At 42.4% G+C, this 23,323-nt stretch overlaps 2 protein-coding genes across 5 annotated transcripts in view; both read right to left on the bottom strand.

Moving 5' to 3' along the window:
- Positions 1–662, bottom strand: part of LOC129829207 (SRC kinase signaling inhibitor 1-like) — a 55,152-nt gene extending 54,490 nt beyond the window's left edge. For all 4 annotated transcript variants that reach the window (XM_055890857.1, XM_055890858.1, XM_055890859.1 and 1 more), the window contains exon 1: positions 276–662. In XM_055890857.1, the coding sequence (XP_055746832.1) occupies positions 276–297 (22 nt within the window). In that variant the 5' untranslated portion in view covers positions 298–662. The remainder of the gene's footprint in view (positions 1–275) is intronic.
- A 4,293-nt stretch (positions 663–4,955) lies between these two features.
- grb7 (growth factor receptor bound protein 7) lies at positions 4,956–22,906 on the bottom strand. Its single transcript, XM_055890856.1, has 14 exons — positions 22,784–22,906; positions 17,543–17,725; positions 17,088–17,208; positions 14,376–14,532; positions 13,953–14,074; positions 13,240–13,314; positions 12,764–12,901; positions 12,145–12,255; positions 11,954–12,052; positions 11,559–11,750; positions 10,972–11,029; positions 10,758–10,845; positions 10,518–10,611; positions 4,956–6,811 (listed from the first exon to the last, which is right to left on the bottom strand). Exons 2-14 carry the CDS (start codon positions 17,713–17,715, stop codon positions 6,665–6,667), a joined length of 1,575 nt encoding a protein of 524 aa, XP_055746831.1. The 5' UTR covers positions 17,716–17,725; positions 22,784–22,906; the 3' UTR covers positions 4,956–6,664.
- Between the last annotated feature and the right edge of the window lie 417 nt (positions 22,907–23,323).

The raw sequence follows: 23,323 nt of genomic DNA, 5'->3' as shown, positions 1-23,323 counted from the left end.
AATACAATACTGTACATTTTAAAACGTTTATCAATAATCACCATCTCGAGGCGATGAAACACATGCACAAATAAGACTTTCGAACCAGGAAATGAAACGTTAGCATATCAATGAGAACATGAAAATGCTCAAAAGAAATTCCCAAATCAGCTTCCATCCCCCAGGTAAACAGATCAAAGAGGACTTCCAGCCCCAGCGTTTGAGAGAAAGCCACTCAAGTTTAAAAAAAAATACCTGCAGTAACTACAGTATGCACGGAGATAGAGTTGACATGCCTGGGGATGAAGAATTGCCCATTCTGCACCACGACAGTCACACTTCTATACTGTCCTGTGCCGTGTTAGTACAGGATCCCTCTCTCCACAGCTCTCCTTTTTATCCGTTCCCTCTGGTCTCTGCTCCCGTCATAGTCTTTCTTCCTCTTCTTCTACTATTATCTCTTCTTCCTCTCAACCCTCTTCTGCTCTTATCTTCATTCTTCTGTTTTCACTGCATCCATATTTTGTCTGAGTTCAGTTTTTCTGGTACGACCACACTGCACGGGAGAGTGTGTTAGGTATGGTTGTGAGTGTGTCTGTTTTTGGTGGTGGGTTGGCAAGGGGTGGGTGGGTGTGTATGTGAAAGCCAGCATGCTACAGAGCAGGAGAGCCACTCCCCATGTCTTTGCATGTCCACTGAATAAACTCATGTTTTATAAATGTAGACCCCTCCCCCCTACACATTCTGCTTAAAGGCACAGTGGCCTTAAAATCAGGGACTCATATCTGGACCAAATGACCAGGGACGCTGGATTTAATCTAGGCATGTTATTTAATTGGATACTCTTCAGGAAGTGCGACTTGGAAGGGAATTCTTATGAGAAATGATTTTCAACCAATGATAACGTCCCAGCTATGTATGTATCACCGACCACAATGTTTACCATTGGTTGAAGGTGTGACATTTGGGACAGTGTGCGGAGTCGTTGCATACTTTTCTTTTTAGAGATGTGCCCGACGCTTTAACCAAACTTACTGACGGCTGCAATAAATAATGAACGAAGATGATGTGTCTCGACAAGAGCACTAAAAAGTATCCCATGTGTGGGTTAACGTCTAGTATTTTGTATGGGTGTACATGATACAAAGTGGACACAAATGATCTATAAGCAGTGTGTGTTTTGTGTGTGCAAGCGCTTGCGTGTGATAATGGACACAGGACAGACACAGTCAAAGTCAATCCTGGGTCACCTTAGGCTGTAATTCAATCCAGTATTAAAGGCCATGAATTAATGAGAAGGTAGCAGTGTGTTTTCAGGGTGAGGAGTCCAGGACTGGTATACATCATATGCTGTATGACACAAGATAACACACACAACATGAAGGCTACCGTCCGTTGACCACAAAGTCCCATTTAGTTTGTTTGTTGCACAGAAATGGATGTGTATGGTTTTTTAAGAAATGCATGCTTTTGTGTGTGTGTGTGTGTCTAGGTTTATGCCTGGGTGTGTGTCATGCAAGAGCCCCATGCTCTTCTCAATTTACAGCAACAACAGCTCAGGCAGTAGGAAGTTCTCTCATCCATTTATATGCAGATGATACAGTCTTATACTCAGCTGGCTCCTCCCCGGATTTTGGGTTAAATGCTCTACAACAAAGCTTTCTTAGTGTCCAACAAGCTTTCTCTACCCTTAACCTACTGCTTTCTCTACCCTTAACCAAAGCTGCAGGCTAAAGTTAAATCTAGACTTGGTTTCCTCTATAGTAATCGTTCCTCTTTCACCTCAGCTGCCAAACTAGCCCTGATTCAGATGACCATCCTACCCATGCTAGATTACGGAGGCATAATTTATAGATCAGCAGGTAAGGGTGCTCTCGAGCGGCTAGATGTTCTTTACCATTCGGCAATCAGATTTGCCACCAATGCTCCTTATACGACACATCACTGCACTCTACACTCCTCTGTAAACTGGTCATCTTTGTATACCCGTCTCAAGACCCACTGGTTGATGCTGATTTATAAAACCCTCTTAGGCCTGACTCCCCCCTATTTGAGATATCTATGGCAGCCCTCATCCTCCACATACAACACCCGTTCTGCCAGTCACATTCTGCTAAAGGTCCCCAAAGCACACACATCCCTGGGTCGCTCGTCTTTTCAGTTCGCTGCAGCTAGCGACTGGAACGAGCTGCAACAAACACTCAAACTGGACAGTTTTTTCTCAATCTCTTCATTCAAAGACTGAATCATGGACACTCACTGACAGTTGTGGCTGCTTTGTGTGATGTATTGTTGTCTCTACCTTCTTGCCCTTTGTGCTGTTGTCTGTGCCCAATAATGTTTGTCCCATGTTTTGCTACCATGCTGCGTTGTCATGTGTTGCTGCCTTGCTGTGTTGCCTAAGGTCTCTCTTTATGTAGTGTTGTGTTGTCTCTTTTGTCGTGGTGTTATCATGATTGTCGTGATCCTATATTTATATGTTATTTATTAAAAAAATGTAATCCCAGCCCCCGTCCCCGCAGGAGGTCTTTTGCCTTTTGGTAGGCCGTCATTGTAAATAAGAATTTGTTCTTTACTGACTTGCCTAGTTAAATAAAGGTTTAATAAAATAAATTAAAAAGAGAGAACATGTTTGTGTACTGTAAATCCTGTGTGTGTGTGTGTGTGTGTGTGTGTGTGTGTGTGTGTGTGTGTGTGTGTGTGTGTGTGTGTGTGTGTGTGTGTGTAGTCATGATGTGCCACAGTGCCCGTCTAGTGGTCTGTTTTGTTTGTTGGCTGGTTAATAAAACATAGCGATAAATTAAAGATGGACTGGCCTGGCCTTGAGTCCTGTGAGTGGGTGATGCTCTCGCTGGGCCAAGTTGGAGTGAGGCCTTCACTTTGCCCTTGAGCGAGCTACTGTATTCACTAGGAGCGCTTCTCTAACAGCACGTCACTTTCAGAGACCCCTTCTATAGAGGAAGAAACGACAGGTCAAGATGGGAAGACGCTGCAAGATTCATCTTAGTTTCCACTGAATTCCATGCGGTTCAAAACACTTGAATTATTTCAGAGTATAATTAAGAAATGGAGACATGGAGAGTTAATCACACCTACAAAGAGTGAGAGGCTAATGAGATCTGCAGAGAAGAGGGGAAGAGCAGGCAAAGAGTGAACAGAAGGAAAAAGGGGAATGTAGAGGTGGAAGAAAAGTGAGAGGGAGTTAATAAAAGGAAAAAGACAGAGTGGAGGAAGAGAGAGAAAAGGGAGGGAGGGAGTGAGAGAGAGACTGTATAGTGACAGATTCATTGCTGCCCTTTGACAGCAAGTGCAGTTCCTCTTGCACTGTCTAGGCACAGCAGCTGAATAATGAATCTGGTTCCAGGCAACGCTGCAGAATGATTCAGTAATGCTACATTCATTAGCCTGACCCAGCAACAATCCCCACACAGAGAGAGGGAGGGAGGGAAAAAGATGGGAGATGAGAAATTAAACATGAACAGATGTATTTATTTATTGCCTCCCATGCAGGATATCAACACATTGTCTTTTACGATGACAATCTGTCAAATATATGTATAGGATATTTAACCCTCTTATACTGCTAGTCTTGGTCCACTTCTCTCCATATCCGCCACTCATTAGGATCTAGCCTTTCACAATCATCTGACACATCCTCTTCTTCAAGCCATTAATTTACCTGCCCATCTAAAGGCCTATGGAAAAAAACTGTTGCTGTGGCAACCCCTTGGTTTAGGGCTGGTGAAGCTTGCCCGAGTGGATCTGAAGGGTTAGCGAAGCCATTTATTTAACCACACACAGTTCTAGACCACCAGCGAAATCAAGTCTTAAGCTTTATAACCTACATAAAGCTATACAGCATGGTCTGCCTGCGCACTCTGCTGTCAAACGGCACATGCAGTGCCTTCAGAAAGTGTTCACACCCCTCGACTTTAACCACATTTTGTGTTACAGCCTGAATTTAAAATAGATTGAATTGGGATTTTGTGTCACTGGTCTAGTGTGCAGCGACACTCCCCATACAACCCGACAGAGCTTGAGAAGATCTGCAACTCCCCAAATACAGGTGTGCCAAGCTTGTAGCGTCATACCAAAAGAAGACTCAAGGCTGTAAATCGCTGCCAAAAGTGCATCAACAAAGTACTGAATAAAGGGTCGGAATATTTATGTAAATGTGATCAGTTTTTCGAATAAATTTGCACAAATTTCTAAAAACTGTTTTTGCTTTCTCATTATGGAGTATTGTTTGTCGATTGATGGAAAAAAATACAATTTACTCTATTTTAGAATAAAGCCGTTACGTAACAAAATGTGGAAAAAGTCTGAATACTTTCCAAATGCACTGGAGTTACTTATCAAGACAGCATTGACTGTTCCTAAGTGACCTAGTTACAGTTTCCTTAAAATGGCATGAAATTCATAGTCAGCACTTGAAAATGGCTGTTTAGCAACCATCAACAACCAACTTGACAGAGCTTGAAGAATTTTTTGGATGAACATTTGTCAATTATTCTTAATCTAGGTGTGCAAAGCTCTTAGAGACTTACCCAGAAACACTCACAGCTGTAAACAATGCCAAAAGGTGATTCTAACATGTATTGACTTACGCTATTGAATACTTATCTAAAATCAACCGTTTTATTTTCCATTAATAAAAATTATTCATCTGACTTGTGTAGACAAATCCATTTAAAAAAATAAATTGAAAAAAAAAATCACACTTTGTAACAACAAAATGTGAAGAAAGTAAAAGGAGTGTGAATACTTTGAAGGCACTGTACATGGCGGTAGGCTGTATAGTCTTTAGTAACGTTAAAGACCATTCTTGTTATTTTTGTTGTTGTAAAGTGCTTTGATGGGAAGATATTTACAGTAAATGCAGAGACTGCAGCCATAGTGATGAGACAAATCCATCTGATCCGGACCACGTATACAGTGCAAAAATGTATAAATCAGATCCAATTCAACAAACCATATAAGAAATCAGTTATTTATTAAACAGTTACGAAAGAGATATAGATATTTGCCATGTTGCATATCACACAATACAATTGAATTCAATGAAGAAGAAAAAAAAACTGTAAAACGTGACAAACGACGTAAACCGCCCTTGGGCATTGAATAACTTGAGATGTATACGTTGCACATCGAACACCACTTAATTCATATAAAACGCTATGAGCAACTGCAAGATTTCAAAAAAGTCGCAGGATGTCATTGATAGAAATCCCATACATGCAAGTACACACTATGAACATGCAGGGTAGGAACAAACAGCCCGCATCTAATTTTCAGCTAACTACAAAAACAAGACATCAGAATAGTTCCCTCAACCAACACTGTGCAAAAATATGCATTTAAGAGTGCTTAGTTTGATATGAATTTACAAGGCACCTACTAGTAGTGTGTCCTAGTATGAAAACCATACACAGTGAACTATGAAATAATAATTAAAAACATACATATACACATCATTGTAAAACATTCACAAGGCATTCTGAGTAGCTACAGTATTTCACCAATCCTGGGGCTTATTCAAGATGGTGCAATTATACAGAACATTCAGATAGAAATGTATTGTGCAGAAAAGGCTTGATAATTACTAATGTGAAGAACATGGTTTTCCAATAGCTCTATAGAGTTGATTTCTAACTGATTCACAACACCTCGCTGGGTAAGCCCCTGATCAATTCCTCAATGACAAATCAACTCTCACATCTTTGGCTCTGCTATCCGGTGTATGAAGAGCGCTCCCTAGTGGTACACTCAGGAACTTGCACACTGTATATCCCACACATTGAAAAGGGGCTCTATTCCACATGTATATCCCCAAGCCCCTAAAGGATGTGCGTAAACAATGTTACCTTCTAAAATTGAAGAATCTACTCAGTTATAGCCATCCAGCCAACTATCCACAGAGGTATTGCTTCACAAGGGAGTGAACAAGCCCTTTAGCAAGTCAAATTCTTTAGGTTACAGCACAAAATCCTACGAATGATGGCGCTCCAAGATCCTAAAGCTGTGCAAAATGCGTAATTAAATTTACCCTCACAGGGATTGCAAGTAATTAATTAAAAAGTAAAAAAAAATGTGGGGGGGGGGGGTCTGAAACTACAAATGAGTCAGCTTCAATTAAAAATACATGATTTAAAAGCTTCTGCTAGGGGTGTATAGCTGTGACCATCCATGTCTAGACCCCTACACACTAGTTACTGCATGTGACTTCAAGCTGCTATTTGTAACTTTTCAAAAGTGTGCAACTGCAGCTCACAAATAAGGGTGTTCCCACCTCGAGCATCCCATTGGTTCTCCCCCCCCAGCACCCCAACGGTTCCTGCATGAATGCCCGACAGGCGTGGGCGAAGAACAATGACCGGAGTGTGCTAGCTAGCTTGTTAGTAAGCAAGCAAACAGTGCTGCTCCCGCCTCCCGTGTACCGAAGTCGCCCTCAGGATTAGCTGGCTAAGCCAGCACACAGTGTCGTTCACACCCGCCTGCCAAACACCTGCCCTCGCCATCGGGAAAACAGTGCCCGAAACACAGGGGCGAAGGACGCGGTCTACGCGGTGTACGGCTAGCTAGCCGCAGTGAAACTGACAGTGTTTGAACTACTTTGCATATATACCTAGCCCAGTGGTCATATGAGGTGTCCCTGGGGTCATATGAGGTGTCCCTAACCAAGTGGTCAGAGGGCGACACAGACACAGGGGTGTTTGAGGCAGACGGGGAGGATGCCTTTGTTGATCTGGTGAAACTCCACCAGCTGCAGTAGGTCAATGAAGAGGGTGAGGCCATCGTCCATGGTGTAGTACTTCCTACCGTCCTCCTCACACTGCACAGAGAAACAAGGGTTTCACAATAAAATAATCATCTATATGCTCATCTATAAAACAATTAGCGCAAAAACATATGAGTTAGATAACTAGCATACCTGTCTGTACAATTTTTTTTTCTCTACTATCATATTTATTATTTTTATTTAACTAGGCTAATTCTTATTTACAAATGGTCAGCCTACCAAAAGGCCTCCTGCGGGGACGGGGACTGGGATTAAAAATACAGGACAAAAACACACATCGCGACAAGAGACACCACAACATGAAGAGAGAACTAAGACAACATAGCACAGCAGCAACACAAAATGACAACATGGTAGCAACACATGGCGGCAGCACAGCATAGTAGCAGCACAAAACATGGTACAAACATTATCGGGCACAGACAGCAGCACAAAGGGCAAGAAAGTAGAGACAATACATCATGCAAAGCAGCCACAACTGTCAGTAAGAGTGTCCATGTTCGAGTCTGAATGAAGAGATGGAGATAAAACAAACCGTTTTAAATGTTTTTTGCAGCTCGTTCCAGTCGCTAGCGGCAGCGAACTGAAAAGACGAGCGACAAATTATGTGCACGCTTTGGGGACCTTCAACAGAATGTGACAGGCAGAATGGGTGTTGTATGTGGAGGATAAGGGCTGCAGTAGGTATCTCAGATAGGTGGGAGTGAGGCCTAAGAGGGTTTTATAAATAGGCATCAACCTGTGAGTCGTGAGACGGGTATACAGAGATGACCAGTTTACAGAGGAGTCTAGAGACTATTATAAGACTATCATCTGCATACAAAATGGAGGAGAGCCCTTCCTACCTGAGCTGTTGTTGATGTAAATTGAGCATAACATGGGGCTCAGGATCCAGCCTTGGGGTACTCCCTTGGTGACAGGCAGCGGCTGAGACAGCAGATGTTCTGACTTTATACACTGCACTCTTGGTATTTAGCAAACCAGGCCAAAGACCGCTTAGAGACACCAATACTCCTTAGCCGGCCCACAAGAATGGAAAGGTCTACCATATCAAAAGCTTTGGCCAAGTCAATAAAAATAGCAGCACAAAATTACTTAGAATTAAGTGCAATGGTGACATCATTTAGGACCTTTAAGGTCGCAGTGACACATCCATAACCTGAGCAGAAACCAGATTGCATACAATAGACATCAAGAAAGCCAGTCAGTTGATTATTGACATGTTTTTCCAACACTTTTGATAAAACAGGGCAAAATAGAAATTGGCCTATAACAGCATCAGCGTGATCTCCCCCTTTTAAAAAAGGATGCACCATGGCTGCCTTCCAAGCAATGGGAACCTCCCCAGAGGAGAAACAGGTTAAAAAAAGTCAGAGATAGGCTTGGCGATGATAGGGGCAGTACCCTTAAAGAAGATAAGGTCTAAACCATCGGACCCAAATGTTTTTTTGGGGTCAAATTTAAGGAGCGCCTTTAGCACCTCGAACTCAGTGACTGCCTGCAGGGGGAAACTTGGTAGCAGGGCAGGTGGAAAAAGAGGGAGACGCATCAGGGCTAGTCACATTAGACGAGGTGGGAGATGAGGAAATGTTGGACGGGCAACGAGTCAAATAGGAATCCTGACTTAATGAAGTAGTGATTAAAGAGCTCAGCCATGTATGTGTTCCTCGTCAGTAACAACCACATCATCAACATTAAGGGACGTGAGCGCAAAATTGTGTTATAATGTTGTAATTGTATCAAATGGTTATTTTATGCAACAGAATAAAGGGTTCTTCTAACTCTTTTGTGTCTGTGTGAAAGTGGGCCTCTGGGAGATTTAACACTGACAGGAGATGTACGATGTCTTTGGGTGATACCGCATTCCAGAGCATGAGTTAATGTTTCTGCACTTGGGTACTGGGGTGAGATGGCTCCAGTATGGAGTTGGGGGGGGGCAGACCCTGGTGTCTACACAATGAGGACCTTTTTTTTAAAGCAGATACAGTCTGCTGTGAATTATAAGTATATTTCATACAAATCTTAACCATGTGACCCATTTCATACATCTGTTGTAAAATAGACTGAAGGAGGATGGACTTTGGTATAAAAATTCTGTGGCTCAAACCAGCTCGTTGAGTTCTCAGTGATCACCTCCAGCAGTGGTTACCGACCAGCTCCGTTACTGCAATAATTAAATAATAAAGTTTAATTTTGTTTTTTGTAAGAAATTGAAAAGTCTCTCCTTTTGATCACAATAATTCCACCAGAGGGAAATGGGCAGCTGTGAGGAGGAGGGTTCATTCTCCAGGTCTTTAACCATTTTCCAGAACTTCTTGGGGTTGGACACAGAGAGAGAGAACTGCTCCTTAAAGTAACTAACTTTGGCCTTCCGGATAGTCTGAGTGCTATTATTTCTCATTTGCCTGAACGAGAGCCATTCAGCCCGAGTATGCGTGTGCCGAGCGTTTCGCTAAATTAAATTCTTGAGGTGGAGTAACTCTGCCACATCACGGTCAAACCTGGGGCAGAACCCGTTTTTAATTCTAATTTTCTTGGTATGTTTGTTAAAAAAAATAATAATAATAATAATAAAAAAATAAACAATACCACTAAAAATATTTTTTTAAAGAAGGTTCAAGCATCTTCGAAAGAGGGGATCAAGCTGATTCTATACCAATTTACAGAGGCCAGGTCATGAAGGAAGGTTTGCTCATTAATCTTTTTTAGCAAGCATCTATGACAAATCAGGACAGATCGTTTCACTGAGCAGCCATTATGAACACAAGCTGTAAAACAGTGATGACTAAGGTCATAACAGAAAACACCAGACTGATACCTATCAGGATTATTTATGAGGATAACATCAAGGAGAGTAGCTTTACTGGGTGTTTGGAGTCATACCTTGTAGGATTGGTAATCATCTGAGAAAGATTTAGTGAGTCCCATTGCTTAAGGACTTGGTCAGGATGTCTAAGCATGTCCCAGCTGAGGTCACCTAGCAGGACAAATTCAACTTGGTGTAAGGGGCCAGGAGAGAGCTTAGGGCAGGGAGGGTACAGGCCGGTGCTGATGGAGGACGATAACACCGAAGCAAAGAGGTATTTGAAAGTTTAATGCTTAAAACCAAAATTACACTAACTTTTGATACTTAAGTATACTGCAGCAATTCCATTTACTTTTGATTTAAAACCAAATACATTTAGACTTTTACTTAAGTAGTATTTTACTGGGTGACTTTCACTTAAATAAATTTCTATTAAGGGATCTTTATTTCTACTAAGTATGACAATTGGGTACTTTTTTCACAACTGGTTATAATAGGATAGGAGGCCAAGAGTCTGTGTAACCAATAGAGAATTAGAGTCCAGAGTGTGGGAACAAACAGTCTGTCCCACGATCGGGTAAACACGTAAGTTCATAGTCAACAAAGCACGCAGGAGTTATGAGGCAAATAGCATACAGCACAAGAAAAACAATTACGACGTGGGGCTAGCATGTGTGCATGTGTGCTAGAGGTGAACGAAAATTCAGGAGAGGGGAGGGGGGTAGACAGGCCAGTGCAGACAGTGAACAGATCACCAGGTGGAATCCAAGCAGCAGTGGAGCAGGCAACGGGAGTAGGTGTCACACCCACTTGGGATACGTTTGTTTTTTATATCTACCTAGTATAATTATGACTAGACTGTCCTTATAGGCTTTCTATCTCATAATGAAAGGGCAAGGTTCACATGAATGGGGGAGAGGAAAGTCCACTCACAGGGATGACGAGGTAGTGTTTGGTCTTCAGCTTGTAACACAACGAGAGGACAAAACACTGGGCATGCTGCTGGCTCTCACGAATCAGGAACATCCTACACACACAGACACACACAATGTGGTAGATGTCACCCAAGGTGAGCATGTTGTTTACAAACTAAGCTACATACAAATGAGCTACATTCAAAGGAGCTACACGCAAAGATGTTCCCACAACAAGCACACACACATACATACATACCCATCCACCAATCCTTGTTCCTCGATCAGCCTCTGGGCCTGCTTTCGCGACACACCACCGTGGAACCAGAGCTGGGTACGGTGTATGGCTGTGTAATGCACACAAACACACACTCATTTACCATTTAGATCAATGTACTGAACAAATATATATTTTGTTTGGGAAAAACTGAATGTGAAACAATTTGACACAGTATTTGTTTGACTGGACTCACAAGAGGGCCGAGATCCCGGGGTAAGGTTGGGTAGGCTGCACCTCAAGGCTTCTCTCCTCTGAGAGGCAAGAGAGGTCATAGTCACTAGTAACTCCAGACTGCGAACACACCTCCAACAACAACTTTGTTCTGTCTGGCTTGTTGTTATTCCTCCTGTGACCCTCTTAGCCCAATCCCTATATTTTTCTTCTCCTCGTCACCTCTCTTTTTCCATCTTGGAACATTGGAGAATGACTTAAAATTAGATATTTGTATTCTGATTGAGGATTTTCAATCGCGGATTGGAGGGCTGCTGACCAGACTGCACATGTTTTTAAACATGTTATTTTATGCACTTTGCACTGTTTTAACTTCCATTCATTGTTAAGTTTTATGTGGTGTTGTTTTTCATGTGGAACTATATGTATGCTGCACTCTTGGCCAGGGCTCACTTGAAAAAGAGATGTAAATCTAAATGTGACTTATCGGGTCAATTAAATAAAAGGATCAAATTAATTTATACAACTAAAAATACGATAACACATCACCTATCTGCATCCTTGCCCAGTCGCATTCTCCACCCCACCATCCGACCCAGTTATCCTCACCCTCCACGCCTGTCCCTCCTCCCTCTCCGCGCTCTGGGCCTCCCAGGCATTCTGGATGACCCGGCCCCCCGCCTTCCCTGAAAAGTCCATGGCGACCAGGCTGGCCTCCGACTCACACCGCTGAGACACAACCTCCTGTAGACGAGGTGCTGACTGGGACAGCTGGTAGTTACAATGCAGCTGCCTCCCATACTGCCTCGGCAGACACAGGAGGAAAAAGTAAAGGGTAAGCGCGTGTATCTATCACATCTTTATTATTTATCCACCATCTTATCCAGTATGGGTATGCCACATTTTGTATGTTGTTTTATTTGTGTTTGTTTTGGCATGAATCTGCTTCCATAATAAAGTTCAGGTCATGACGTAATGATATCCGAGTATTGGTTTCTCCTCACCTTGAATAGTCGAAATGCAGAGGTCCAGCAGGTGCGCGTTTGTTCGTTCTCCGCACACAGCAACTTCAAGTCCTGCGCACGAATACGGTCTTTGCTGGGCTACACACAAAGAAACGTGGAAGGATCCCATTTCAGAACAACTTTGAAACATTGCTCTCTTGAATGACGCCCTGGACGGTTGTAGTGGTTACCTTGACGCAGAAGGTGAAGTCCACAGGGGCACCGTAGAGCTTGCGGCTGTTGGTGATACTGTAGACGTTCAGGTCTTCCAGGTCAGCCACGTACTGGAGGTGACGGGGCTCCTAGGACACAGAGACAGACAATCAGACCGTCACACCGACCAAGCTTTCCGTCGATGGGGCGTATCGAAACAATATACTACAAATATCTTCATACCTGTACAGTAACTATGGAAAGCGTAAAACTAAATTAAATGGCCGTTAAATGGTGGAGGTTAATAAAAATGGTGGATCCCATACACTTACCACAAAGGCCTCGTGTGCTAAGTTTGACTTCTTGTACATTACTCTCCGTTACCCTTTTTTTGGTGTCGTCATTAGCACAGTATACATGATCCCAAGTTTAGCTCCAAGACATCACCAATTTTGAAAAAAAATCATTTAAAAAAGGTAGATTGTGCTTATTTTTTTAACCATGTCACACACCGTAGTTTAGAAACTGTGCATAGTGCTAAAACAATGAAGTCATTTCTGAAATCCACCATCTTTATGTGCCTTTTGCCATTTCTTGTAAATTACTTTCAGTTCTGGATGTTCTATTTCTGTCAAAATCTAGTGCTCCATGGCTGACCTTTGATGAGCCTTTGGTGGAGCAGTAGAGGCCTGAACGTCGAAGGAAGAAGTAGACCTTCTTCCAGGCTTTGCGGCTGGGCTCTCTGACGTGGAGGAAGCCCTGGATCTCAGGACATGTCCCCGACTGCAGCAGATTCTGGATAGAGGCAAGGAAACAACATCTGGGTCAAAAATACAGTGGATAAACCGAAGAAAAGCATAGACAAATCAACAAGGTTCAAAATGTAATCACTTCAACTACTGATCTAAAAATCATTCCAAAAGACTGTTTCTGTACGTCCTCTGACATGATTGAAATGTCATTCTCAATATCTGCCAATTCAATTTGTTTCCTGATACACTTTCCTGGCAACCTGATATAGGGGTTCACATCTAGTTTCTCCTCAGCAAGAGTGAAACCTAACATACACAACAAAGGAGAAGCTATACCAGAGCAGTAGGCCTTGCTCCATTTCCCTCCAATAGGCTGCTTACCTGGATGAGTTCCGCTGAGGTCATTCCCTTGGTGACATCAGCACTGTCTGAGATCATGTGCTTGGGGAAGAACAGCTGTAACAGAAAGCTACAGTTGTAAACCAAAGGGCTATTTCGATAACATATGGTCTCTCTAGAGGCTGTACGGAGGGTTATGAGCAATGGCTCGAGTCTTGATAGCAGTGTTTCAAGGGGGTTAAGGCAAGACGTCACACAAATCTAAGCAAATGTTTAAAACCTAACAAAAAAAAGGTTGATTTTGCCCACTGTCTGTTAAGACACACACACCTGTGCGAATCAACCTGCCTACCATGCTTATAAGTAAGAAATATATATATTTTTTTAAATACTGTGTGTGCGTGCGTGGGTGTATGAAGTCAGCCGTGTTAATGAACAGGATGAGCAACGTGAATGTGATAAGAACAAAATGTTAACACTGATTCTACCAGAACATCCAGATGACGGTGATTATTAACATACTAACACGTCTGACTAAAATCTGGCATAACACAAGATCCTATCAGAATCCTTGTACAGAATACATGTCAGAGCATCTCGCATGTTATACTATTAAAATCACTGTTTCCTTCCAGCCATCTAAGCCGATCTCTGTGTGACCATGCATTCAGAAGGGCCTTTGGCATTTGGCTTTGAAATAGCTTCTCTTCCTAGACAAAATGGTGGAGGATGGCAGAAGAGCTCAGCAGGCCTACCACAGGTGTCCTGAAGAACTCATATTTGGCGTAGTTCTTGCGGAACAGAAGCTTGGTGTCGCTCTCGGAGGGCCAGGCAGCCTGCACCTCCACCACCACCTCGTGGTCCTCCAGAACTCGCTCTGGGGGGGGGGGGGGGGCAGGGAGAAATACTTCACACAGTGTAGGACAGGGGGTGACCAACCTTCCTGCAGAGCTACTTGGTATGCAGGCTCTCTCAAGTCAGAGTGAGTCTGGAACCAACCCCACTCTGAGGCTGTCCTAATATGGACGCCGTTCTCCAGTTGTCTCATCTCGTCTAAACTTTTTGATGTAGACTCGCCTTTAGACAACCCACGAAACATTCCAAAAACAATTGCAAATAATTGGAATGCCAATGGCATTTGCTGGGCAATGTTTGGACAGTGTGCAGTCCAGTCTTACCCAGGCCCAAGGCTGAATGCAGCTCGATCAGAGCCCAGTTCTCCTGGTCGCTACAATGGGCTGTCTGCACCAACAAATGGCACACGTCCCTGGCTGTGGCCCTGGGTATCACCCACAGGGACCGACTGTGACTGTCCTCGCCGAACACCTTGATCAGCTAGACCAGAGAAGCAGACAGAGACACTACATTGAGAAAGAGTACATTGCGTAATATTCAACAAACATACACATGCATACTAAGACAAACACAAAAAAAAAACTAATCCAAAATCAAGGCAAAAATTACATAATGAAAATAAATTAAAAGGATGAAAAAGAGATCATAGATTAACTATAGGAATAGACAGCAATAGGCCAATTCTGGAACTGTCACATTATAAAGCTTAACCAGGGTGAGAGACTGTGTTTCTGATGGCAAGAATCAGTCAACAGCTTTTATAGTGACAGCCAAAAATAATCCTTTATTTAACTCCCTTGACACTTCACCCTCCCCTTGAACTTGTCTTGTTCAATCTCTCCTGCTCCCGCTCTCTTATTTACAAGAACTCACACCTCCTCTGTCCCTCCTCTTATCTTGTTCCAGAACCGGTCTGATGGGATTGGCACACGGCCTAGCCCGAGCCCCCAAGGCCTGAGAGGAGAGCCAGGTACAGGTTAAATTGAGGACTTGTGACACCCCCGACGCAACCTCTAGCTCAGTCTCTCTCCTCAGCCAACTCAAAAACCAGTACAACTGGATTTAAACTTCACTTGTATTTAGCGAAAGCAGACTCGTTCCCGCAAGAGACGATAACAGGCCAGATAATTAACAAATGCTTGGAGTCTCGTGGGCAAGTAACGCATTAGAGTACTCAGATTACTTTTTGGTGGTAACGAGTAACCTAAAGCGGAATTTTTTTAATTTAAGTAATCAGTTACTTTTACAATATTTCCTTTTTTCTTTGTTGGAGCAATTTAAAAAAAATGGAATCCCTCTACCTAGGCTATGTTCATCACACTCTTCCTGTTTCTGCACAAACGTTGAGGTGGGTTGCTGGCATGGTAGCCGGCAGATAGCTAGCGAGATGACAATAGCCGTCTCTGCAGTATTCACATTACTTTAAATTGGTAGAAGAAAAGGACAGATGTGACCCCTCGAATCTTGACTGAAGCTACTTGCAGGATTCACACGCAAACACAGGATCATCGGGTTCAGGAGACTGCCCCATTTATTGCCTAGTAATAAAGCAAACAATGTAGCTAGATAATCAAGTTAGGCTCAGTTGATAAGAATTGAAATTTCTCCTGCTCCGTCTTCGCCATAAACAGAAAGGGAGGGGAACAACAATTACACAGGTCACAGCTCAGTTCATATCAGTGGGTAAAACAGAGTGGTAGCCAGTTGTTCTTGTATTTGAACTCTCATTTTACTTCACCCAGTTGGTTTTATACAGTTTATGTATTTACTTATGTATAAATAAATCAACAAAATAACTAATTTAAAAGTATTGTAAAGGAGATATTGGGTCTGTCATGATTAGTCGAGTTGGTATAGTCCAGAGCTATAGATTAGGCTGTGGATGGTTTAGGCCAGGGGGGCAACTTTGGTTTTAGAAGTGGGGGGTGACATAATTATTATATATAATTTTTTTCTGTCAGATAAACACTCCAAACAGCCTACCCGAGCACTCGAAGGCGTCCGCATGGTCCTAAAGCACACTCGTTAGTATTATCATTAGAATGTGATACAAAGGGGGACAAAAATGCAATTTCAGAATGTGTGTGTGGGGGGGGGGGGGGGGGACATGTCCCCGTCCCCAGTGAAAGTTGCGCCCCTGGTTTAGGCTACGCAAGCCATTCAGAAGGTAGTGTTCACCTTTTACTGGGGATAGGAATAAATGACTAAACGTAAGGCATCTTCAGAGGGTTTTCTGTTTTTGGTAAGGCAAAAGTAATGTACCAAGTTACTTTTCATAGTCAGTAACGTTGTAGCATAAGTTCTTTTTTAAAATGATGTTCTCCAACACTGCTCGTGGGGGATGTTTGCACATTCTTTCCGAGCAAGGTATCAATATCCGCTGAATTCATTCTTTCAGCAAAATAGCTTAGTTAAATGTTGAACATTTTTGCTCTGATGTTTGCAATAGCCATGGGGCCAAACAAAACCAATTTGTACCTAGTAGCTAGGTACATACAGTACACTAAACGCATAAGTATTTTAAACATACTAATAAATCTATGTTAATCCAGACAATGGATGGTGTCACAACATGATGGAATTTGTCTGTGCAACTATACCACAAGTAAAGATACTGTGGCAGTAATTGGAGGAAAAAGGTGTGTTTTTGTTTGTCTTTATGTGTGTATTAGAATGTGCTTGTGGCACGCTTGTATGTGGTGAGTGTCATGCCCAGGAGCATCTATGGCTTTTGTGACAGTCTGTCGCCAAGTGTTAAATACGCACAAGCATACCCAGGGGCCTCAGCCAATCAAATTAACCCCTGCGAACAACTCAGTCAATAACATGAATCCATACTATCCCCTCTGGGGGCCCCTCTGCCAGACCAGTCAAATTAACTTATAATGTATTCCAAAGAGGCAATGTTATCAATGTGACAGTTCTACCTACCCATTGCCAATCAAATTAATTCAGAACAATATCCCTGAAGATTGCAAAGCCAATTACATAATAATAATAATGTAGGCCTGGCTGATTTGAGCCCTTGATCTTACATGGGTGTCACTTCTTGGCGGTGAGAGAGAGCCAATCAGGACTGGGGATTGAGAGGGGCTGCACAGCTCTGGAAAGGGATTGGGTATAGAAGGAACAGAGGACAGTCCCACGCTATTCATTCTGGAAAAATGTGGGGAAAAAATACAAAACTTTTTAAATGGAATAAGTGAATCGCAAATACAATACAACTGGATACGACAATGTATAAAAAGGAAAATAACATTCACACAATATAACCAATACATTTCAATTAAAAAGGGCCTGTCTATTTTTAGGAGTCTTTTGTAACCTTCATGAACAACAGGACGTGACATACAGTATGACTTAATATCCAAACATGACTCATTGACTTCTGTGCCGGTAGCAAGTATAAGACATGTCAAATGCTATTGAGTCATTCACTGTCAACCAATGGAGTCATGGCCATTGTGTAAGTCAAGTCAGGTAGGCCTACCTGCTCTTGTGGATGACGAGGGGCTGGGAGCGGCGAACGGGAGTGGGAGGAGGGTTGGCCACCAGAGGAGCCAAGGTGACTGTGGAGCTACCCAGCAGCTCACCCTCCCCACCAGAGTCCTCTTGTCTGTCAGAGCCCTCGAAGACCTCCGCCCATTGACCTTGGACCTCCATTAAAAATGACCTGGCTCAGTAAGTGAGTGAGAAATTATCTTAGTTATCACATGCAGTATTTAAGAGTTAAGCCAGAGTTGTGACAAAAAAAGAAATACATTTACAGCCAATGGGCCATGTGCCTAAAATAAACAAGGAAACAAGTATTTCCATAGTGCGTGACAGATTTCACAACATGTATTAATGTCTAACACCTTCTTGCTCGGTTTCAGTGTTATGACAACGTATTAGTCACAGACGCAACAGTTGAGAATGAAAACTTCACACCTGCTCCCAACTCCATGGCATCCTCAACCACAACGCCTGCCCAACAAGACATCAAAGTCCTCTCTCTCGTTCAAATTGACAAGCTATATCCTTTGCTTAGTGTTGCTATGCAGAACATAGCACTTGTAATGTTCAGAAGAATGCTGGCAGACAACAATTTTGAAAGGAACAAATTGCCTGAATCAGGCAGGCAGACTAGACCGGGTGAGGTGCAGTAATTGTTTCAGTGGATGGCAGAGCTATGAGGCTCCCGCTGAGTGTACAAAGGGCCATTGTATGGACAAGATATACAATGCGTATCAGGTGAGGCCTGCTGCTTCTCTTGATTTGAGCGCCAATTATCAAATCAAATGTTATTGGTCACATACACGTTTAGGCGATGTTATTGCGGGTGTAGTGAAATGCTTGCGTTTCTAACTCCAACAGTGCAGTAATATCGAACCATTTCACAACAATACACACAAATCTAAGCAAAGGAATAGAATTAAGAATGTATAAATATATGGACGAGCAATGTCAGAGCGGCATAGACTAAGATACAGTAGAATAGAATACCATATATACAAATGAGATGAGTAATGCAAAATATGTAAACATTATTAAAGTGACTAGTGTTCCATTTATTAACGTGGTCAGTGATTTCAAGTCTATGTTTATAGGCAGCCTCTAATAAGCTAGTGATGGCTGTTTAACAGTCTGATGGCCTTGATAGAAGTTGTTTTTCAGTCTCTCGGTCCCAGCTTTGATGCATCTGTACTGACCTCGCCTGCTGGATGATAGCCGGGTGAACAAGCCGTGGCTCGGGTGGTTTTTGTCCTTAAGGATCTTTATGGCCTTCCTGTGACATCGGGTACCATAGGTGTACTGGCGGGCAGGTAGTTTGCCCCCGGTGATGGGTTGGGCAGACTGCACCACCCTCTGGAGAGCCCTGCGGTTGCGGGTGGTGCTGTTGCTGTTCCAGGCAGTGATACAGCCCAACAGGATGCTCTCAATTGTGTATCTGTAAAAGTTAGTGAGGGTTTTAGGTGACAAGCCAAATTTCTTCAGCCTCCTGGGGTTGAAGAGCCGCTGTTACACCTTCTTCACCACATTGTCTGTATGGGTGGACCATTTCAGTTTGTCAGTGATGTGTACACAGAGGAACTTGAAGCTTTCCACCACCTCTCCACTACGGTCCCGTTGATGTGCATAGGGCGGTGATCCCTCTGCTGTTTCCTGAAGTCCACGATCATCTCCTTTGTTTTGTTGACGTTGAGTGAGAGGTTATTTTCCTGGCACCACACTCCCAGAGCCCTCACCTCCTATAGGCTGTCTCGTCATCGTTGGTAATCAAGCCTACTACTGTTGTGTCGTCGGCAACCTTGATGATTGAGTTGGAGGCGTGCGTGGCCACGCAGTCATGGGTGAACAGGGAGTACAGGAGGGGGTTGAGCACGCACCCTTGTGGGGCCCCAGTGTTGAGGATCAGCGAAGTGGAGGTGTTATTTCCTACCTTCACCACCTGGAGACAGGCCATCAGGAAGTACAGGACCCAGTTGCACAGGGCGTGCTTCAGACCCAGGGCCTCGAGCTTAATGATGAGACTGGAGGGTACTATGGGGTTGAATGCTTAACTATAGTCAATGAACAGTACTCTAACATTGGTATTCCTCTTGTCCAGATGGGATAGGGCAGTGTGCAGTGCGATGGTGTGTTTGTGAGCGTGTGTGTGTGTGTATGTTCTTAAATACATCAGCAAATAGTATTACATAATTAGGTCACAAGACTTAATATAAATAATCCTTCAAAAAACATACTGTTACTCCTGATACTGACTCAAGGATGGACAAATATTTAGAAACTGATTAGTTGGCCATCAATCAACAAAGAGATAAGCAAACAGTGATGAGGTCACCCACGCAAGAGAGCAATAGAGTGAGCTGCCACTTCACCCGTGCACCCTGCCAGAAAGGTTCAGTACATAGAGTCCAGACAGACAGAAACTCCAGACAATTGTCTGTGGCACTGGCATGTCCTGACTCTGTGTCAACAACACATACTGATAGTCAGACACCTGTCATCCTGTCTAAAAAAAAAAAAAAAAAAGAAAGAGAAAGAAAAATTGTTCTAGGCAAAATTTTGAAACTGTAAAATCGGTAGGCAGGTAGGCTAGCCCAGCGATTCCTTTTGAGATAGCGAATTCATCAGAGACAGCGTCAAAATCAGAACACAACTATGACTTTGGAGTGCGATAAAAATAGCATACAAGTTGTTTTACTATGACTGCTGCAGCGCATGGCTGGACTAATCACGTCTCGGGCCCAGGGAAATTCCACACATTTTGCCATGGGACAGAGAGAACGTTTTGCAGTTTAAATCTTAAATGACAGTTTAAAACGTATTTTTTTAGGGAATACAAGTATTGAGTTGAATACTGGATCATTGATGGAGTAATGTGGATCCCTGTGAGCCGCCCAGGCCCTGTCGTGCATCGAAGGGTAGCCTATTGTACTATTACGTCACATTTTATTGTACCCTCTAAATTTGTTTGACATACCTCTTGGCAGTGGTGTAAAGTACTTAAGTAGTACTTTAAAGTATTTTTACTGAAGTCGGTTTTTGGGGTATCTGTACATTACTATTTATATTTTTGCCAACTTTTACTTCATTACATTCCTAAAGAAAATAATGTACTTTTTACTCCATACATTTTCCCTGACAAAAGTACTCCTTACATTTGGACAGGAAAATGGTCCAATTCCCACACTTATCAAGAGAACATCCCTGGTCAGCCCTACAACATCTGATCTGGCAGACTCACTAAACACAAATAATTCATTTGTAAATTATGTCTGAGTTTTGGAGTGTGCCATTTGGCTATTCGGCAATAAAAATAATAAAAAATGTAAAAAACGGGAGAATTGTGCCATCTGGATTGCTTAATAAGGAATTTGAAATGGTTTATACTTTTGCATTTGATACTTAAGTACATTTTCACAAATCCATTTACTTTTGATACTTAAGTATATATAAAACCAAATACTTTTAGACTTTTACTCAAGTAGTATTTTACTGGGTGACTTTCACTTGAGTCATTTTCAATTAGGTTGAGTACTTTTTCCACCACTACCCCTTGGCCAAATTCATTTAATATCCCACTGGGAACACCACGTCATTTCAACATGGAAATGTGGGTAATATTTGGTTGACGTGGAAATCTCATTGATCAACCTTTATTCACTCACTCAAAAAGTGTCAGAGGTTTGCTGAATTCCCAATGTAATATCACTATGCTTACAACCATCTACACTGAACAAAAATATAACACACAACATATAAAGTGTTGGTCCCATGTTTCATGAGCTGGATTAAAAACTCCCAGAAATGTTCCATACACACAAAAAGCTTATTTCTCTCAAATTTTGTGCACAAATTTGTTTACATCCCTGTTACTGAGCATTTCTCCTTTGCCAAGATAACCCAACCAACTGACAGGTGTGGCATATGAAGAATCTGATTAAACAGCATGATCATTACACAGGTGCACCTTGTGCTGGGGACAATAAAATGCCACTAAAATGTGCGGTTTTGTCACACAACGCCACAGATGTCTAAAGTTGAGGGAGCATGCAATTGACATGCTGACTGCTGGAATGTCCAACAGAGCTGTTTCCAGATAATTGAATGTTAAGTTCTCTACCATAAGCTGCCTCCAATGTTGTTTTAGAAAATTTGGCAGTAGTCCAACCGGCCTCAAAAACGCAGACCACACGTAAGCACGCCAGCCCAGGATTTCCACATCAGGTTTCTTCACCTGCGGGATTGTCTGAGGGGTAGTGGGCGGTGCTGAGGAGTTGTTCTGTCTGTAATACAGCCCTTTTGTGGGAATAACTCATTCTGATTGTTTGGGCCTGGCTGCCCAGTTGGTCAGCCTATGCCCTCACAGGCCCACCCATGGCTGCAGTTATGTTAAATCCATAGATTAGGACCTAATGCATTTATTTCAATTGACTGGACTTCCTTATATGAACCGTAACTCAGTAAAATCTTAGAAATTGTTGCGTTTATACGTTTGTTAAGTTCAAAGCACAACCAAATTCTAATGGAAAAACAATGTCAGATTTTTGGTTTAGTTGTCATCACTGCGTGTTAAACCATTTACATATGCAATAACCTAATGCGTTATCACTGTGCCTCATCTAATAGCACAAAACAAATGTCCTGGATTGCAGTTGAGTTCACTTCTAAAATTACACGTCGCAAGTGATCAATGTTGTTCGAGATTCTGGCAGATTTTTATGGTAATTGTTAAATCCTGTGACTCTTGCATGCCATCTTGAACATTCCCGCTTTTTATGATTACATAAGACATGTATAGTTGCATTATGCTAACCTCGAAATGTAGACACCGATGTGTTACTCATTTTAAGGTTGACTAGATACTGTTACATTCGTTTGCAAGATAACTTTAGGTTAAGGCTATTTACTGTATGGCAAAAGTCATATTTAAATTGTGTTTGGTTGACAGCGCAACTAAATATCAACATTTAAAACATATGTAGAATAGTTTATGTTCAACCTCAAATGAAGCTGTATTGGGATACATTTTCCTATTCCTATAAAACAGGTAGTTGCCTTTCATTTTGAGAACACTACTGTCAAACTATATCTAATTTGCACCTCAGCCGTCAACAACAGGGCTATGTGTTACCAGTGCAACTTTAGATCACGCATCGCTCGCATATTCTGTATATTCTAATATGAAGCGCTTCCTCGCTATATCTGGTCCAGATACTGCGCCATTTCAATCCAAGAAATTTACCTTATAATTGGGTTTGGCGAGATGTCAGCTGCCGGGCATATTGAACAACCACTACGAGAGAATTTCAGCTACCTCTTCCTTCGGACGTAGTAATGTTTTCAGCTTCTCCTCAACCGTAACTATACTTGTGCCCTTACCACACACACTTGGGAGGAGCGTGCCGTGCAAGGTGGTAGGTAAACTACACACACCCCTTTCTTCTAAGGTAAAGTAGGCTAAATGTCCTTCCTCACCTATTGGGAACAGTTCCAGAAAGTAGGACATATTGTTCAAATAATGACCGATTCACAGAGGATTACTCACATTGAATATTTTTTATCAAGGTGTGTAATGTAACCTTGTGTGTAACCCTTCACAATTATTTCAAATCAAATTTGATTGGTCACATACAAGTGATTAGCAGATGTTATTGCGGTGTAGCGAAAGGCTTGTGCTTCTATTTCCGACAGTGCAGTCATATCTAACAAGTAATATCTAACAAATTACACAACATATACCCAATACACACACATCTATGTAGGAATGAATTAAGACTATATA

Source organism: Salvelinus fontinalis, chromosome 30 (assembly GCF_029448725.1).
Source record: "Salvelinus fontinalis isolate EN_2023a chromosome 30, ASM2944872v1, whole genome shotgun sequence".
NCBI classification, from domain to species: Eukaryota; Metazoa; Chordata; class Actinopteri; order Salmoniformes; family Salmonidae; genus Salvelinus; species Salvelinus fontinalis.
The sequence above is the reverse complement of the archived record's forward strand: the minus strand, read 5'-3'. Positions and strand labels throughout refer to the sequence as shown.

What these genes read in the sequence shown, in the direction of transcription:
- grb7 (XM_055890856.1), bottom strand. Translation starts at nt 17,715, where the DNA reads ATGGAGGTCCAAGGTCAATGGGCGGAGGTCTTCGAGGGCTCTGACAGA. An exon ending in CCACCAAAGGCTCATCAAAG is followed by an intron (nt 12,256 to 12,763) that starts GTCAGCCATGGA and finishes TCTGTGTCCTAG; the next exon opens with GAGCCCCGTCACCTCCAGTA. An exon ending in CTGCATTTCGACTATTCAAG is followed by an intron (nt 11,751 to 11,953) that starts GTGAGGAGAAAC and finishes CTGCCGAGGCAG; the next exon opens with TATGGGAGGCAGCTGCATTG.